This window comes from Vidua macroura, chromosome 19, assembly GCF_024509145.1.
Source record: "Vidua macroura isolate BioBank_ID:100142 chromosome 19, ASM2450914v1, whole genome shotgun sequence".
Taxonomy (NCBI): domain Eukaryota; kingdom Metazoa; phylum Chordata; class Aves; order Passeriformes; family Viduidae; genus Vidua; species Vidua macroura.
The window spans coordinates 2333395-2352066 of NC_071589.1; the positions used below are offsets into that span (position 1 = coordinate 2333395).

Here is an 18672-nt window from a genome sequence, read left to right on the forward strand (position 1 = left end):
GTGGAGCACAGAGTCTCTCGGAACAGTGTCTGTCACACACTGCAGTACAGAAGGGATATGGAGCACAGAGTCCCTCGGAACAGTGTCTGTCACACAGAGATACGCAGAGGGGTGTGGAGCACAGAGTCCCTCAGAACAGTGTCTGTCACACACTGCCATACAGAGGGTGTGGAGCACACGGAGAGTCCCAGTCCCTCGGAGCAGTGCCTGTCGCACACAGAGGGGTGTGGGGCACACAGCGTCCCTCGGAGCGGTGCCTGTCGCACACAGAGGGGTGTGGAGCACACAGGCAGCACACAGCGTCCCTCGGAGCAGTGCCTGTCGCACACAGAGGGGTGTGGGGCACACAGCGTCCCTCGGAGCGGTGCCTGTCGCACACAGAGGGGTGTGGGGCACACAGGCAGCACACAGCGTCCCTCGGAGCGGTGCCCGTCGCACAGAGCGGTGTTCCCCGCGCACTCGCCCACACGCAGTCCCCCCGCCCTGCCGCTCGGCTCTCGGGTCACTCACACACGGTCCCTCTCGCTGTCCCGCCGACACCAGCGCCACACGCACCGCCCGCCCCGCGCACCGCACGGCCGCTCCTCCCGCCGCTTCCTCCCCTCTCCCCCTCCTCCCACCACTCCTCCTCCCTCTCTCGCCCTCCTCCCCTCGCCCTGCCCGTCCCGCCTCTCCCGCCCCACCCCGAGCCGGCGGTGCCCGTGGGCGCCCGGCGCCGGGGCTGCTCGGCTGCCGCTGCCCGCGCCTGGCGCCCGCCGGGCCGGAGCGGGGCCCCCTCAGCCGAGCGGGGCGGGCGCGGAGCGGCGGCGGCGGCTGCGGGCGCGTCCGGGAGGGATGTCGGGGACCCGCTGCCAGGCGCTGTACCCCTTCTCCGGGGAGCGGCACCGGCAGGGGCTGCGCTTCGCGGCGGGTGAGCTGATCACGGTGCTGCAGGTGCCAGACGGCGGCTGGTGGGAAGGGCAGAAGGAGGACGGGCTGCGCGGCTGGTTCCCGGCCAGCTACGTCCAGCTGCTGGAGGTAGGACCGGGGCCGGGGCCGGGGCCGCGCCGGGCGGGAGGGGCCGGCCCGGGGATGTCCCGCGGGGGAGCCGGCGGTCCCGGGGGCACACGGGGCCGTCGCGGTGCTGCTGTTGGACAGCCCTCGGCATCGCTGTACCCTGCCCCGGGCAGGTGTCCCGGCAGCCCGGGCTGAGCCTGCCGGGTGCTGTCGGAATCCGCTTGCCCGGCCTCGCCCCGGCAGCCAGAGCGTTTGGTGCTTGTAGCTGTAGCCATGGAGAGGCAGAGCTCAGGTGCGTGGCGAGCTGCGGGCTGCTCCGGACGCCTGGGTTTTCGCAGTCGCTGAACAGCAGCAGAAGTCAGTGGCTGCGGTGATGCAGCCCCTGTCAGTCGCTCACGAGGGTCGGATGCTGGGCTAGTTCCGCTCCTTCTCATTACCTTTCACTGAACACGTCGTGGCTTTTTGTTGTGGAAGAGGGAATTCAGGTATTGAATGACGGAGTCACAGAATGGGTTGGGTTGGAAGGGACCTTAAAGATCATCCCATTACACCCACTCTCACATGAGCAGGAACACCTTCCACTAGACAGGTTGCTCCAAGTCCTGTCCAACCTGGCCTTGGACACTTCCAGGAGAAGCCACAGGTTTTCTGGGCATCACCACCCTCTCAAAGGAGAATTTCTTCCTAATGTCTATTATAAATCTGCCCTTCCTCAACTTGAAGCCATTCCCCCTTCACTCCCCTCACTCCATGCCCCTCCCCAGTGTCCTTCCCCAGTACCTGTAGGTACTGGAAGATTCTCTAGGTTCTCCCTGGAGTCATCTCTTCTCTCCCTCTGTTGCAGCAGTTCCCCAGCCAGGTGCAGTCACCTCGCTGCCATACCTGTGGCATGGCTCAGGGAGCCCCAGCAGGGTTAAGGCAGGTTGTGCAGACCCATGGAGTTTCTGTCAGGATAGTAAAAAGTTCTGTCGACTTCAGTCATTTTCAGGGCCCTGACAGCTGGGATGACAGTTGGATTCCCACCTCGGCACTGCTTGTGCCTGAATGTGTTTATGGCTTTCAATTCATGCAAACAAGACACCATAAGAGGGTAAAAAAATATGTCCATGAAGAGTGCCTTCAATATCTCTGCATGTGAATTCTGAAACATCTCATGCACTAAAGCAAGAACTTGCCATGACCCCATCAGTCCTCTCCTTGCTGGCCATGCCCTGTTGTCATTTGGAACTTACACCGAGGCTGGGGGGCATGGCAGTGGTGTCCAGGAGTCCCTGCAGGGGACTGGGCTGAAGCCATTCACAGCACATTTCTCAGGTCAGCCTCTGTTTGTCCTCCCCTTCCAAGGGGAATCAGCCAGCCTGCTTTGCTTATATGCAAGGCAGGCAGTGCCCATCCCCAGTTTTCCATGCACACCTCCCAGGGAATCCAGAGAAGCAGGAAGCAGAGTCCTGAGCAAAACCTGCCCACCAGCTGCATGTGGAGCGTTTCTGTGAGGAAAAGATTCTGTGCAAAAAGGCATTTTGCCCACAAATCTGGCGCTGCCTTTTCATTTCTCTTGTCCAAATAATTAAAAAATCTGTGATGTTTCCATTGATTTCCTGTTTCTTATTATTTTTCCTGGAAAGACAGGGAAGTAGAAGCAAGAATTGCCCACAAAGTGCTACAAGAGTGAGGCCTTGGGCTTTCCCGTGCGACTGACGTGCTTGGGATTTCTTCTGTTAGTTTCAGAATCTAAGAGTCCTATTGTTTGTCAGTTTTGCCACCTACAAGATCATTTATTGAGATACGAGAATGTTTGTGGTTTCACAAATTGCTAAATGTTTACACATCTAGGAATCTGGGAGTTGTTTGAGGAAAAATGTATCATGAGATGTGAAAGATTCTGCTCAGCAAAGGCAGTGGGGAATTGCTTCAAAATATCATAACTTTGCTTTCCTGTCAGCTCCTTCTCAGAAATTCTTGTTTCCCTGCTTAAGTTTGAGCAAGTTTCACCATGCTCAGATCAGTGCCCACAGCCCCACAAATGTGCCTTTCTGACCCTTGGCTCGTGTACCACTGACAGTTTTTATGGAGACCACTTGTCCACACAGCCTGGCCCCCTTTTCTCTTGGGCAAGAAAAAAGAAAGAAGGCAAGAAAAATGGCAAGGGCTGAGTGTTTTCACTCTGGCATGTTTTCCTTTTCTCCAGAGATGGTACCTAATAAGGACTATGAGCTGGAGTTAAGAAATACATCAAATGAGAGCTAATTAACCAAATCCATGAGATCACAGGTACTTGGCACACATCAGAGTAGATGGTTGAGAAGGAAGCTCTGTGTGTGTCTGTCTCTCATGGCTCTGTTCAGGTAGCCTTTCCCTTCTCTATAGGTGGCTCATGCCTTGTGTGCAGCTCGCTCAGGGACCTGATCAATCTGAAAGACACCACAACAGGAATTCTCTCCGTCTCTGTTCTCTGATCCAAGTCTCTGCCCAGCCACATTGAGATGGGAACTGATGTCAGGGAGGTGGTCACAGTGCATGTCCAGATGGGACCATGGACATCAGTTTCCTTTCTGTACCAGCCAGCCCTTCTATGGTTTTTGGTGGCCCTTGCCCTGCATCTCTCAATAAGATTCAGTGCTCTTGTCCTCAGCTGAACTTGCCCACACATTGTTGTTCGGAGAGGAAGATGTTATTCTCTCCCTCTGTCCTGCCCTCATTTCCTTGTGCCCAGTTTACCCCAGCAACCACTCCTGCTCTCTCTGGAGCCTGAAGGAGAGCTGGCTGCATTTTCTGCCACAGCAGAGACTGAACATGCCTCGTGGCATTGCCTGCCTCCACAGCACACACCTTTTCTTCTCTCAGCAAGGCCCATCAGTGGTTGGGAGCATCCTTCTGAAACCTTTGTCACTTGAAGCCTGCACTGTGTTTAGATAGGAAGGGTGGATTTTCTGATTTGTTGGGCTTCACACTTGGCAATCCAGGGATCTCATCTGACAGCACTGGTTCAAAAGTCTGTGCTGAGTTTTGGTCCTGAGCTGAAAGAGGGAAGTGAGAAAGGTGTGAAGAACACCAGAGAGGGGAAATTGTGTTTTCAATTCATTCATCACAGAGATCAAGGAAAGGACCTTGGGGCAAGAGAGACATAAAGAGGTAAAGAGATAATGACATTTGGCATCCTTTTGTTTCCTGCTGCTGTGGCTGCTGCAAGCTCACAGTGGAGGGTTAGAGGAAAACAGTGATGGCTGGAGGTTCCTGTTCAAGGCAGTGATGGAAGCAGTGAGAACTGGAGGAGGACTGGAGGAGTTCATGGTAGGGACAAGCCAGAAATGGTATGTCTCTGTGAGCTCTGGAGAGGATACCACTGTCAGAGAGCAAAAGTGATAGCATAAACAAAAAAAACTATCAAAAGCAGAGAGCAGAGGGAGGAAGGGAGGGTATTGGCTTCGTGGTGGGGTTCCAGATGGATTCCCTGAGGCTGGGCTGGTTGGGAGCAGTTGAGGAGGCTGCTGTGGTTTTAATCACAGAACCACTGGGTTGGAAAGGACCTTTGGAGATCAGGCTGGTTTGGCTTGCCTGGCTATGTCTGTTAGGTTTTCAGTGTGTGCAAGGGTGGACACCACAACTGTTCTGGACAATGTATTCCAGTGTTTAACTACCCTCACAGTTTTTTCTTGTGTCCTTTAAAGGAATTTGTGTCCCTTTAAAGGGATTTTCCGTGTTTTAATCTGTGCTCATTGCAGCTCATCCTTTCCCTGGGCATCACTGAGAACAGTCTATATAATTTTTTTACTGTCCCACCCATAGATTTTTATTCACATTGATAGCATCCCTCTCAAGCCTTCTTGTCTTGATGCTAAATAGTCCCAGTTCTTTCAGCCTTTCTTCATATTCACAGATGCTCCAGACTCTTAATCATCCTCATGGCCCATTGCTGGACTCCCTCCAGTGTGTCCTTGTCTTCCTTATGTTGGAAAACCAAGCACAGTTTCTTACATTGCTGTAGATAGTAGCCTGATGGATAAATGGTTCCTAAGCAGTATTTCCTGAGTGTGAGAATGCATGGACACTTTGGTTTTGCTTTGGCTGAGCTTGCTCTATGAGCACGCAGCACCCTTCTGCAAGCTGAAGGGCTCGGGGAAGGAAGATGTTGTTGGTCCATAGCCTATTGAGTAGATACCATCAGCTTCAACTCTCACCTCTGTTTTGGTGATTAATAGCTGTGGCAGCTGTGAGACCTGAAAATCAGGGATTTTCTGACCCTTTCCTCCCTCCTGTGTGCTTTATATTTTTGCCTGACCTTTTGACCATTGAGCAGAGCCCTACAGGGCCCCTTGGTACCAGACTGTTGCAGCCCCAGGTTAAGCAATTGGCCTTCCCAGCCTGGAGCAAGAGGGAATCTGTGCAGCTGCAGGTGAGGAGGTGGTGAGCACAGAGCCAATGGAGTGAGGTGTGTGATGCACTGAGGGATTTCTCAACAGCTCATGTTTCTTATCCTAAGGCTGGCTGCCTCCTCACCCCAGCTGCATCAGGGTGCTTGGGTTGATGGTGTGTGTAGAGAGATCTGTACAGCTCCAGACGTAAGAGCAACCTGGCACAAGGCTCAGGTGCTCCAGTTTGTGACAACCTTTATGGTGCAGGGCAGCACAGGTGCTGAGAAAGTGGGGGTAGTGTGCATTCCAGGAGGTGCTTTGCATGGGACCCTCTGGAGAAACCTCTGTTGCGTCTGCTTTCTCTAGACAAGTGCATTTTGGAGTGTTGGAGAGATGTATCACTCAGTCGCATTTGCAAGTGGTTTCTTTGAAAACCTATTTTTGGGCCTTGATTTTTGTATTTGTAGTTAACTAGAAATCACTTATATAAGCAGCAGCAGCAGCAACATATGCAAATTTGCTGGAAATTGTCAGCACTTTTTATAGCTTCAGTCATCCCACAGATGTAAGTCTCTGTATGAAGCACAGCGTGTGCTTCCAGAATGGATGGAGGTGGCTCTGGAATCCGACTGAGCGGGCTGGACTGAGTAGGACTGCGAGCTGCCACTGATCTTATCTGCACTCCACAGCTTGATTTACCAGAACTGTGAGGCACTTAGGAAGGAAGGAATGGTGTGCTTCTCCCTGGTGCAGGCTTCACCTGCAGCTGTCAGACAGATTGCTTCCACTGCCGTGTAATACTCAGCAGGTAACTCACCTCACCTAAACCAGCCTGGGACAGATGGAAATGTGCAAACAGCTGAGCCTGGAGGTGGTTGAACATCCAGCTGCAGGAAGCATGGCATGGCATGGCACAAACTGCTTCCTTCATGGTGCCTCGGGAGTCGTAGAGGAAAAGGATGAAATGAATACACAGAAATTAAAATGGCTTTTATTAATTTATTTTGTAATAACAGAGAATGTGTAGAGGATTTCTGTGCTAAACTGCTCTCTGCTGTCATGGGGGCTGTATGATGTGTGTGATATGTATTAAAAGGGAGGGTGTGTTGGTACCTGTTGGAGCAGAGCTTTTCCTGATGCACAGAGGAGAATAAAGTTGTGTGTGCACCTGGATGCCTGTGGGTGCCTGAGCCCTGAGCTGTTTGTACATGGTGTCCTTATCTCCTGCATGCAGCAATGGTACTTTGCTTTCTCAGAAGGTTCTTTGACATCCTTGGAGTTCGTTGTCTCACTCTCTCTTGTTCCTCCAGCTCCCCACTCAAAAATCAGCTTAACATAAAATTCATGGAAGAGCCACAAGAACTGAGGGGATGTGTGATGATCTCAGGCACAGATGTGACTGCTGCCACTGCTTTTTTCTAAGGATATTCTGTGGAGCAAGCAATGCTCCAATCTATAGTCTTGGGTGCTGGGGAAGGAATCTGGCCTTTAATCTAATGCTGAACCCAAAGAGTGGGTGGCATCTCTGCCAGGCTGGGGTGATCTACCTCCTATCTCCTGCCCAGGGGTGCTTGTGACACCATCCTGAGTGTTCTGGCCATTCTGCTGCCCCTGGGAGGTGGTACTGGGGCAGCAACCACAGCTGAAGTGGGGATGGCATTTCCCCTGGTGTAGAAGGTTGGTTTTCGTTCTCTTGGTGCAGGGCTGTGTCCCTAATGAAGGCAGAGGGTGTAGATGGAACCTGCTGTGGGTGTTGTCTCAGGGAAAAGGTGCAGTTTCCAAAGCTCACAGGTGCTGAAGCTGGCCTGCTCTGCATGATTCAACAGCAAACTGTTGTTCAAAGTGTTCATGAGAGAAGTGACAATGAGAATCCTATGGTATTGCCTTGTGCTTTAGTTTCACACAGTCTTTTTTTCCCTCTTTGACTTTCTGTATTTTTTAGAGTTGAAACTTGTGATCATCTGACCACTGATATTTCTGGCAAATGTGAATGAAATCAAATAGAAAAGGGTGAGGAAATTATGTTTTGCTGCCAGAAAATCGCTCTTTAATCAAGTTCTGAGGGAATTTAAAGACCCAGGAGAATGTGAAGGGGATATGAGGCTGTAGTTCACAATCCCTGTTATCCATCTAGCAATAGCTGTCTCGCTCTGTTGAACTTACAGATAAAATGTAAAAACTGAATAGTACCATAAATAGCCAAAATTTGTGCAGAGAAGGGTCTTAAAGATGGTTGTGGTATTTTTTATGAGCTCTTCTGTCCCCTGCAGAAGTTGGGGTGTTGCAGAACCTGGGCTCATAGGTGCTGCTTCTGTAGCAGGTGAGAACAGTCACACTGTTGGCCTCGCAAAAATTGCATAGGACACAATTTTAAAAGAGGTTTTTCCTTTATCCTTAGCTAAAAGATGAAAAAGTGCCATGGAAGGCTTAAAGTGGAGTATCTCTTAGGGCCTGTGGATTACAAAAAGAGTCTAAAAACACTCTCCCTGCAGACGTCTGCCTTCTAGATGTGCATGATAAAATGCACATTAAAATGTAACATTAAGTTGCTCTGCACCTGCAATTTAAGGGTGGATACAGAGCAACCATGAAAAATGTGGATCTTTTAAAGACTCACTTGAAGATTGCTTAGCTCCCTAAAGAATTTCCGGCTCATTCTGTGCTCTGAATGGGGCACATGTCCTGTAGGAAAACACAAGAGTGATTTCTGCAGCAGCAAACGTGGAGAACTCAAGTTTCACTTTCCAGTTTGGGTGCAAAATGCACCTTCAGTGCCTTAAGTGTTTTGCCACAAACACCAGTGCTGAATGTACCACACAGAACTTTATACTGAGTGTAGTTTGAAAAGACACAGTAGGAATAATGACAAAATGTCAGATGCTTGTTTTCTAAAAGCAAAGCTTTACTTTGGTGTCCAGAATGGAAAATTTGGCTCTGTAATCAAGACCAGGAGATTCTGGCAGCTTCGATAGGATTTGGTTTTCTCTACTTATTTCACTTTTACTTGTGGGATAATAAATGACCAGGTAGCATTAACTAGTCATTTAACTAACTAGATTAAACTTGTGTTTTATGCTCCATGATTCCTTATCTTCCATGGTTGCTTATGCCCATGAAGTACATTATTATCAGTAATGTGCCCCAGTGCTCATCATCAGAATCTGAAGTGTCTGAGTGTGTTCTCAGGACTTGTTTTTTTGTTATTTTGTTATGTTGTTTTTGTTATTTTGATGACTGCTGACACCAAGTGTATCCCCAAGATAGGATATTGTCTGTTTTGGAGAAGCTCCCAAATAACAGCAGCAGGTAGTCTCTCTTCTGAAAATATTTGGGTCTGTTGCAGTTGTTTTCATTGTGGCCACACTACAACTCAGGGCAGGAGGAGTTTCTCATTTTACATGTGTTCATCCTGTTCCCCCCATCAGCAAAGGGAGCCAGCCACTACTAACTGGTGTCTTGGAGTATTTGACATAAGACACTGATATTTCTGTCTCTGATTTCTGACACTCCCAGGGAGCACTCATTTTGGGCAGCTTTCTCAGCACCCTGCACTTCTGCACTGTGCCTTGCTCCCTGTGCAAGGCAGGTTTGCTGAAGTCTCCCAGAAGCTGGGGCTGGGCTGCAGTGGCTGCTCCCTGTGTGCTCATTTCCAGGAACTGCACAGCTCTGCCTTTGCAGACAGGGACAGAGGACCTGGGGAAACCTGAAAGCAGCATAATGGACTTGGTGGTCCCCACACTCTGCTTTGCAAGCTGTCATCAGTTCATGTCACTACAAAGTGTCATTTGCCATATTTAATTACCTACCACACTCCATTTTATTGGTATGAGCTCTTGAGTATGCAGAGCAGTGTGAAACCAGGGCCAGCAGTTTGCTCAGCCACTGTTTTCCAAGTTTGTGCCTCAAGTAGTGTTTGTCTTGAAAAATTGAAGTATGCCTTAGCGTATTTGAAATTTTTTATGCCACGCCACTGTGTAAAACATTACCTGTTGAGAGGAGCTGCTGTGCAGGGTTGGTATGTGGGAGGGCTGTTAACAGGTTTGCCCTGTACCTGCAGGGCAGGCGAGCAGGCTGAGTCTCTGTAGCACGGGGTTAGGCATGGGAGAGCCCCTTGCATACCTGCCATAGCTGCAGAAGTGCACTTGTGATTGAGAGGGAGAGCAGGCTGTACATTTTCCTGGGATACAGACTCCCTCCCTGCTGTGGTGCCTTCTCAGTACCTGCTGTGGTGACTGCCCTGGGGAGCAGTCCTTTTGCAGGCATATGGAATAGCAGAGAAAGCTTTTTGCTTGTACTAGTAATCCAGTTTTCCACATCATGCTATCAAAATAGCTTTTGTACTAGGCTAGTACATCTGTGGTTTGCTTTTTTGCTGGCACATTCCAGAAAGGGGTGCCATGGGTTACTCAGGAGCTGCCCCTCTGCATTTTGTAGAGTGTATCTGGCAGCAGAACAGGCCAGCATCTTTTAACATCCACTTTTGTCAGCATTTGTGAGCAGTCCCCTCAGTACTCAGCCATCAGCATGAGGCACTCTGCAGTTAATTTAGGCTGACTGACAGATGACTTTGGTCACTAATCTTTGAGCTCCTCAACAGGTGCAGATGCAAAGGTTGCAAATCTTCCTTTGACATTTTTTGAGACCTGTCTGGCATTTTTCCTACATTCGTGGTTGGTAAGAGTAGACTGTGCAGACTGTTCTTGAGCCACAGATATTCCCACTGTGATGCTGGCAGCAAAAGCACCGTGGTCTTCCAGTGTTTGTTTGAACACTGGGTTTGTTTACTGCACAGATCTCTCAGGGCTTTCCCAGCTCTGTGGCACTTGGAATGGCCTCTGCTGCTGCAGTCTCCAGGAGCAAAATCTTTCCAACTTTAACTCCTTTGCTGGCTATCACTTCATGTGCCCGTACCCATCAGTTCTTTGCCTCTCTTTGTGGAAAAGCCCTCAATAACAGGTAATTAGAAGTAATAAGTCTTGGGAAGACCTGGGGTTTTGTATTGTGAAATGGATCAGACCAAGGTCCATAAGGAAGGTGTGTGATGTTCCACAGAGTGCTCTGATGAGATATTCCATGATTTTCAGCAAGGAAGGGACACAGCAGATGTGAAAGCTGCGGAGGATCTGCCCTGCCCAGTGATGCCAAAGCAGGGGCAAGCTGCAAGGCTCTAGCCCATCACAGAGAGAGAAAGCGGGAGCTCCTCTGGGCTGGAAATGGAATCTGGAATAATCAGGCTGTCCCATAAGTACTGAATTTTCATCTTTGAAATGCCCTCTCACTCTCAGCAAGTCCAGCAGGGGGTAAAAAGGAGAAAGGTGTGAGAGTGGTGAGGGATCAAAGGCACAAAAGTAAGAGTCTCAAGCCGTTCATTTGATCTTCCCAAACTTGCCCCTGTGTTTTACTTTGAATCACGATAAAAACTTCCTTGAAATCTGCTAGCTGAGAGTTAAATGTCATTGCTTACTGCACCTGCAGTGTCCTTCCTGGCAGCTCAGCCCTGCTTGTGGCTCCTGTTCACCCCCTCACAGCCCTTTCACCAGGGACAGGCCCAGCAGCTCTGAGACTGCCTGAGAAAAATGCAGCAGTGGAATGGGGAGCATGGAAGGGGTTAACATGAAACAGCTCCCTGGGCTGCTGAAAGACCAGCTTTTGTGGAAGTCTGAGGGAAGAAACAAGGATCTTTGAGCTTGACGTTGTTTGGGACATGAAAAGTACAACAGGAATTCAGTTATTACCTCCATATGTAATACTTTGCATTTATTCCCAGTGTGTTTTGTTTGCTGTGTTGTTGCCTGTTGTTTGAAGACTTACCAGAGCTCATGTAAACAATCATGTATAACCTGAACATATTTACAACACATTTCTCACGATCCTGAATTGTCTGAGGAGTCGCTGGCATCATCACTCCTCAGATACATAACCAGACCTTTGAGGCTGACCTTTGGTTTGAGGAAGGCTCTTTTTGCTTCTGCTCTTTGCCTTCTGGCTTATCTAGTTCTTATTTTGTATAGTAGTTTTTTCACTCCCTGCCTGCTTCTTTTCTCCTGGAAGTCTTCATAGGAAGGAGTTTAAGCTTTCACAAGCGTACCTGTGATAGTTGGTCTGAGGGCAGACATCAGCACTCCCAGGAGTACCACACAGAGATGCTCGTGCCACCATGGCTACAGCACTGCTAGTGAGTTTATTCTGTCATTCTGCTTAGTTTGACTGTGGTCATCTAAGCACTTTCAGAACATTCTTTTAAATTGGCTGCCTGGATCTGCTTTGTCTTCCTGATCCTTTCTAATTCACTTATTTAGCCCTTTGCTCATGTTTCCAGAATGAAACCCTGCAGTTGGCCTGTGCTGAAATGCTCCTCCTTGAGCCATTTCCACAAAACCACAAAGCCAGACCTAGAGTGACAAGCTAGTGCAGTACAGGAGCAGTTCCAGTTGCTAGAGAAGTGAAACTTGGTCGTACAGGAGGCAGAGCTGGCAAGCTTTTGGTAGTGGGGTAGATGGAATAATTGGTACAGAGGAGTTTGGAGGAGAAAAATGGAGATGAGGAGTGACAGAGTTTGCAAGGGCTGACAGAGAATGAAGAATTAACAGAGTTTGTATTTGATACAGATATGGCAAGGTGCCATGTAGAAATTGCACAGAAGAGGAATTGTATTTCCAAGGAGTGAGCAAATGCTTAACTCAGAAAGGAACAGACAGAAACTGGTTTGATAGACGTAGTTTGTTTTGTAGTCCTGAAGAACTGTGTGCAGAATTCAGTTTAAAAATGCTGCTGAGGGCCGTGTGTGCAGCACACAGCTGAGCACTTCCAGCCCTGCCCATGTAATGAGCTGCCTGAGCAGCAGATTAGCTTCTACTGTGCCAGCTGCTGTATAATAGGACTAATTCATTACCCAAGGCCAAGTAATCACTCTCAATAGCAAGATTTAGAAGAGAGCCTATGACTTGTCTCATTGCACTGCAGACTGCTGATCATCACAGTGATAACTGAGACCAAATGAAAGCTGGGAATAACCTCAGTCTGTTACAGAATGAAGAATAGAACTTTAGGTATTTCCAAAAAGAAATTATGTTTAAATCATCTTTTGGACAATAATTTTGCAATGAACCTGAGCCAGTGAACCCCTGTGCACAGTTCCTCTGAGCTGCACTGCCCCAGAGTTTGGGGACTCCCTCACTCCAGCTCCCTCCTCTGCTCTAGACCAGCACCATTTACTAAGGCTGAATTTGAATCTTCAATAAGGGACAAAGCTTTCCCTCAGTGCTTGCCAGAAACATAATCATGGGCCAGAAACATAATTCATCTCCAGGATGGGACCGTGGCAAATTCTGCCGTGCAACTTGCTGGCAGTGCTGGGGAGGAGATTTTGCTGCTGCAAATCACTGTTCCCAGCACGCTGTGATCACTGTGGCCAGTGCTCTGTGCTGCCTGGTGTGCCCCAGGCAGGATGCTGCCTGCTCATGGAACAGGGCATCTTCCAGCATGTCTCTGATACCCTCCTCAGGAACCTTGTCAGTTTGGAGCTGGGACTGTCCCATCTCAGAGGTGGGACTCTGCTGGAGTAGGAGAGGTCTGCTGGCCATGCTGGAGCCCCACACTGAGGACAGGGAACCCACAGAGACCACCAACTGCAAATAGCATGTGAAAGGGGAAAGGAGCTGAGAACTGCTGAATGCTTCAACTCTGGCTACATTTTTTTGTCACTTAGGTCAGAGAGCTTGATCAGTGATCTCCACACAGTGATGCTCAGCAAGGTCTTTATGTCACAGTCTTCTAAGCTTGCACACAGTGATTTTGGTGACACATGGAATGAAGCTGGCTGCACTGAACAAAGCAGCTTTTTGCTGGGCAAGATGTGAGTCTCGGGAAATGGCTCTTTTGTGATTTTAGAATCAGAAATAGACAAGCAGGAATGGCTGTAGTCCCTGTCACTGATTAGTGCTCTGTGTATGTGTCCTGATGTATGCAGTGGTGTTAGAGCTGCAGGGCTGAACCCTCTCCTCCCTTCTGCTGCCTCCTGCTGCAGGAGCTCCAGTGCCCTGGCTGGGGTCAGAGCTGTGCCCTGGCAGCCTGTGAAGAGCCACTCAGAAGCCACAGCCTGTATCTAGCCTGGAGTCAGGCCCTGGGGTGTACAAATCCCAACATTCACTTCTGTGGTAGGGAATTTGCTTTTGCTTTCCGTGCTGGAAGATCCAATGTTTGTCTGTGGTTAGAGAAAAGTGAGCTTGAAAACCTTTTACTCCTCCTTCCCCATGGCAGGGACGTGTTCTGGGGAGGTTGATGTGACTTGCACATCCCTCCCTGTGCAGGGATGGGATGTTTGCTCCTCACCACCAAGAGAGAGCCTCATACAGTCTTCTGCTCTTTTCTTAGCTCTGAGGAGTCACACTTCAACCACCATGCACCTTCATCCTCTGGGGCCCACCCCTCCTTTGAAGAGTCAAAATCAATCTGAGCCATCATTTTTACTTGCAAATAGCAATGATTGTGGTTGCTGAGCTTTGCTGCTGTCAGGGAGGTCTTGGGGCTGCTCCTTTCAGCATCTCTGGGTGGTGCCTGCTTGGGGTGCACGCCTGTAACCCCCGTAGAAAAGCAGCATTGGCACCATCAGACAGCTGCCACGAGGGGTTCTGCCTGCCAGGGGTGGCACCAGTCTGGTTTTAGGTCGTGGTTTGTCATTGTCTCTCTGCTTGGGTGGCACACAGCTCAAAGGGCAGATGCCCACCAGCTTCTTATGGTTTGAGGTACAGTGCAGCTAAAATCCTTCAAAGTACTTTATCCTTGTATTTACTAACTGTAATAAATAAGGTTACAGATTGGCTTTTGATTGCCTTTACACCTAGGAGGTCTCATTCTGCTCTGTGGAGAGCAACAATTGTCCCTCTTTATCACATATGACTACCTCAGCTGCCTTATCAGAATGTTCTTAAGGAGTACAATTGAATTCCTGTTCATCACAATGTAGGGCACATTTTTTTCCTCTCTTTTAAGCTTTTTCTTTTATTTATGATGTTGCCTTCCTTGACAACTTCCACGATTTCTTCTTAAGGCAAGAAATTTATTTATTACTGAATAAAATAGATGCATTTATAAATGTATAAATTCTTCATTATCATTCATTTTCCCCCTCTCTCTGCTAGGCTGCAGCTCCAGCAGTAGTAAGGCAGTATCTTCAGCAGAAGGAGTTAACTAATGCCACCCCAGAAAAGAGCAGGCTAGATCTGAAAGCTATTCCTGTAACAGTAATTTTGATCTCAGCCCTGTTTCCTGTCTAAAGACTTTTCTCTTTCAGTGGAGATCATGAAATGATACATTTACTACTTTTGCTCAGAGCATGCTGAGAAAATACCCTTCAGCTCCAGAGGTTCCCTCTCTCAGGAGCCCAGCCCGAGGAACAGCAACCACAAGTTACAGCATAGTTTCAGTTCTCTATATTATTAAACAATGTTGTTCTGAAGAAAATAATTCACTGAAGTGTGCTGCCATTGTGTAGCAGAGTGTGATTAATCAGGCACTAGATTCAATACCTTTAAGCATGCAAGACACCTCCTAGAGGGAGGCCAAAACCAAGATAACCTCTCAGATTTCCCTCAAATAAAACAGGTATTATTTTTCTTCACATGGCGAGATCCTGCAGCTGTGCAAAACTCACCAAAAAAATTCCTTCTGTAATCCTACCAACTTTTCCCCCTTAATCCAGTCAATTACAGGAACGTGGAATGAACAGCACAGAGCTGCTGCAGCAAGAGCAGCACTGCACTGCCGACCCCTCTGAAGCAGCAGTGAGGGTGGGGGAGGCAGACACTGCTCTGTGGGGGCTGCAGATGTGCACAGGCACAGCCATCCTGCAGATCCCAGCTGTTGGGGAAGCTTTGACTGTTCCAGTTCAGCAGCAGGCACAGAAATATTTAGAGTTGTGAGGAGGATGTTTGGGCTGTGGCAGGTGAAGACATGGCAACGCTGGAGAGCTGAGCTGCTCTGGTCTCCCCTTCAACCCTCTGGTGCCTCCTTAACCCCATCTGCTCTCAGCAGCAGCCCCAGGAAGGCCCTCTTGAGCCTCCCTCCATGCACTGGTGCTGCTCTCAGGGCTGGTGCTTTCCCAGGGTGGCTTCTGTGTGGCGTGAGCTCCCGTGGCCACCGAGCAGCAGGACCTGTTCAGAGTGGACGTTGAGGGTGGGCAGAGGGGCCAGAGCCTGCTGTCAGCCAGTGCCTGCCCTGTTGCCCTGTGGCTGCAGCAGCCTGGTCTCCAGGAATGCTGAGTGTGTCCCGTGCTGCTCTGGGTGGGGGATGGAGCAGTTGGAGCACACGGGTGGGAAGGTGTTACAGATGGCACCAGAGCCAGAGCTCAGCTGGTCACTGATGGGGCCACCTCCTGACAGAGGAGTCCAGCCCTTCTGTACAGATGATTCAGGAGATGCTGATTTCTCCAGAGCGGGTGAGTGTTGGTTTATGCCTGGCAGGAGCTGCCCAGAGCTTGCCAGTGGAAAACTCCTGGCATGGGGTGAGCGAGGGCTCCTCCGTGCCTGATGGGGGCTGTGTGTGTTTATAGTCTCATTTATAGTCTCCAGGAGAGGAGGATTAGCCAACCTCCTGTGCCAGGTGAGCAGATGAAGGGCAGAAACTGACAGACATGGCTGCAGTTTTTTCTTCTCTGCGTGGAGTCGAGCACCACACACTTCCTCAGGAGCTGCTGTGCGTGCTGTGACTGTCCTGCTGCCCCAGGGGGCCATCAGAAGTGCCAGCACAGGGTGTCCAGGGGCATGGCAGGTTTCTCATAAGCTTCAAGGATTGTTTGTGCTGTTGTGTTCCAGCATGGACAGGTGAGTAGCCTTGGGGCAGGAACTTCTCAGTCCTGCAGACAAGAACAAGTTCATCCTTATTTCAAAAGGACAGAACACTCTTGATTCCTTTACAGCCAACTGAGGAAGAGAAACTCCTGAGGTCAGGCTCTCCCAGTGCTTTTTCAGATGTCCAGGCTGGAGGAGCTGGGTTCTTTTTCTCCCTGGTGATCAGAGAGCTGTGAGCACCTGCTCAGCTGAGGTCTGCAGTCCTGAGTGGAGGCAAGAGCATGGAGCAGCTCTGCCTGTGTGTATGCTCAAACAGGCTGTATGGCAATCCCCACAAGGAACTGCACTGAGATGTAGTTTTCATGTCTTGCCAAGCTGTTCTTCCCTTGCTAAGTCAGAGAGCAGGAGCCTGAGGGTGTTGTTATCAATCTGGAGTTTGAATTCAGCATCTGTTCTGCATCCTCCTGCTTCTTTCCCAGGCGTGAGGCCAAGGTTTGGTGTCCAGGAGGTGGGACCTGCCTGCAAATGCAGGGCTGTGCTCAGCCTCCCCATTCCCTCCTCCACAAACAAGGCTGCTGCAGCACAGCGGGAAGGTGCAAATATGACTTTTACAGCCCAGAAAGCAGCTCTTGGGTTTGAATTAAATTTTCCCAGATTTTTTTTTTCCCCCACCTTGCATCTGTCTGAGCCCAGCACAAGTGTTCGGGCAGCTGGGTGCAGCACCACAGGTGTCACAGAGAGGTTCCCCAGCACTTCACTGGAAGTCTCAGAAGGGAAGTAGCACAAACAGTGAAGTGCCCTGAGCAGGACAAGCTCCTGACAGAAGGGACCCTGTAGGAGTTTGGTGCTCTGGGTAATATCCAAAAAGTGTTTCCATGACTCCTGGATTAGTTGTACCAGAGGCTGTGCTGCAATACTGTTTTTTTCCTGCTCTTCACAGGGTAGCAGCTTGTGATCTGGAAATTTATGACCATTTATTTTTACGTTAAGTGTAGATTAAAAAAATCAGTTCTACCTTTTTCATGAAAGCATATGACTTAAAACCCCCATGGACTTAAAAATCCCATCTAAAGTAGTGGAATATAATCATCAGACTCAACAGAACTTTCTTGTTTTCCCTAGGTTTAATTTTTTTTTTTTGCAATCCCAGGCTTTAAAATACCTCAGCTGCAAATACTACTGTAATTCACATGCAAAAGCTTGCAGAGGTTCCTTTGGAGAGGGTTTAAAGGCTAGGAATGATTTCTTTATGTGTCTTTGAGGTGATGATGTCCAGGTAGTGCAGGGTGGCCAGACAGCACCTTTGCTGTGCTGGTATTATTAAAAATTTCATTGTGAATGCCATCAGAAAGATTGTACCATCCCCACCCCAATTCTTAACTTTCAGCTCCAAGTGTTGATCTTTTTCCTAAGTAGCATTTTCTTATTAGATTATGAGATTATTTCTGTTAGATTTTATGTTCTTTTTAATACATGATGTCATACTTTAAATCATATTTCTATTTTCATATCAAACATGTCCATTCCAAGCCATCTCCCAGTGGAATGTCAGCATGGTGTAATCTTTGAGAACAGTTGCTGAGGATACATATGTGTACCTCATACTCCAGCCTCAGGCTCACTCCTTTGCTTCAGAAAGGCTGAATAATACCTACATCATTTCTTAGCAATAGTTATTTGGTATTTTTTAAAGAAGTTCAGCCTTTATTGTGGCTTTGATACCACCTTCATCCTGAGCTTCCCTTCTGCAAGTTAAATTCATTTTTCTCTCTCCTGTGAGGGATGGGAAAATAAACCCCCCTTTTTCTTTTCAGCAGATTGATGGCATATCCAAGACACTCCCCTTTCATTCATTATTTCTGCCCTGTATTAAGCTGCTTTTTTTCTCTTTCTTCTGTTCAGGTCATTTTTTTCTAGCTCTCTGGTTTTTACTCTCTTTTGGACTAGAATTTCCATGGATTCTCAGAGAAGATTAGCAAATGCTCTGGGATTTATGAGCCAGTTCTTCAAAAGTCTATCAATCTCAGTGTTCTCCAGGTTATTCTTTCCCTATTGCAGGCTGAAATCTTTGTTGCTGGTATTAACTGTGGCAGCCTCTTGATGATGGAGGACTTCATTAATAAATTACATCTTGTTGAATATCCTGAACATGGTCATTCATGGGTAGCTCTCCTCTGCTGAGCTTCCACTGGTTCTTTTACTTGGTGTTCCTCTTAATACACATTTATGAAGTATTTCCTGCTACTGTTAATGTTTTTCTGCTGATTTTATCTACTTTTACGCCTACACTTCTGTACTTGTCATAGGAATAACTGGCAGCTTTTTTAAATTTAAAAGCAGTCTAAAAGGTTCCTTCTCTTACATGCCTAGTGCTGAGCACAAAGGCTTCCCAGTCCCAATGACTTCTGATGTTTCCATATGACAATTATTCAAATGCACTGATGCAGTAGCAGGTAATTATATGCTGTAATGGACATAGGAGGAAGACAGATACTGCAATGCCCAGTTCCGTAAACAAGATTAACTTGCTAGGTGTA

General features: G+C 48.5%; 1 protein-coding gene across 2 annotated transcripts in view; it reads left to right on the forward strand.

The window, feature by feature from the left end:
* The first annotated feature begins 781 nt into the window (after nucleotides 1–781).
* Nucleotides 782–18672, forward strand: part of GAS7 (growth arrest specific 7) — an 80472-nt gene continuing 62581 nt past the window's right edge. For both annotated transcript variants that reach the window (XM_053994876.1, XM_053994877.1), the window contains exon 1: nucleotides 782–1017. In XM_053994876.1, coding sequence (XP_053850851.1) covers nucleotides 835–1017 — 183 coding nt within the window. In that variant the 5' untranslated portion in view covers nucleotides 782–834. The remainder of the gene's footprint in view (nucleotides 1018–18672) is intronic.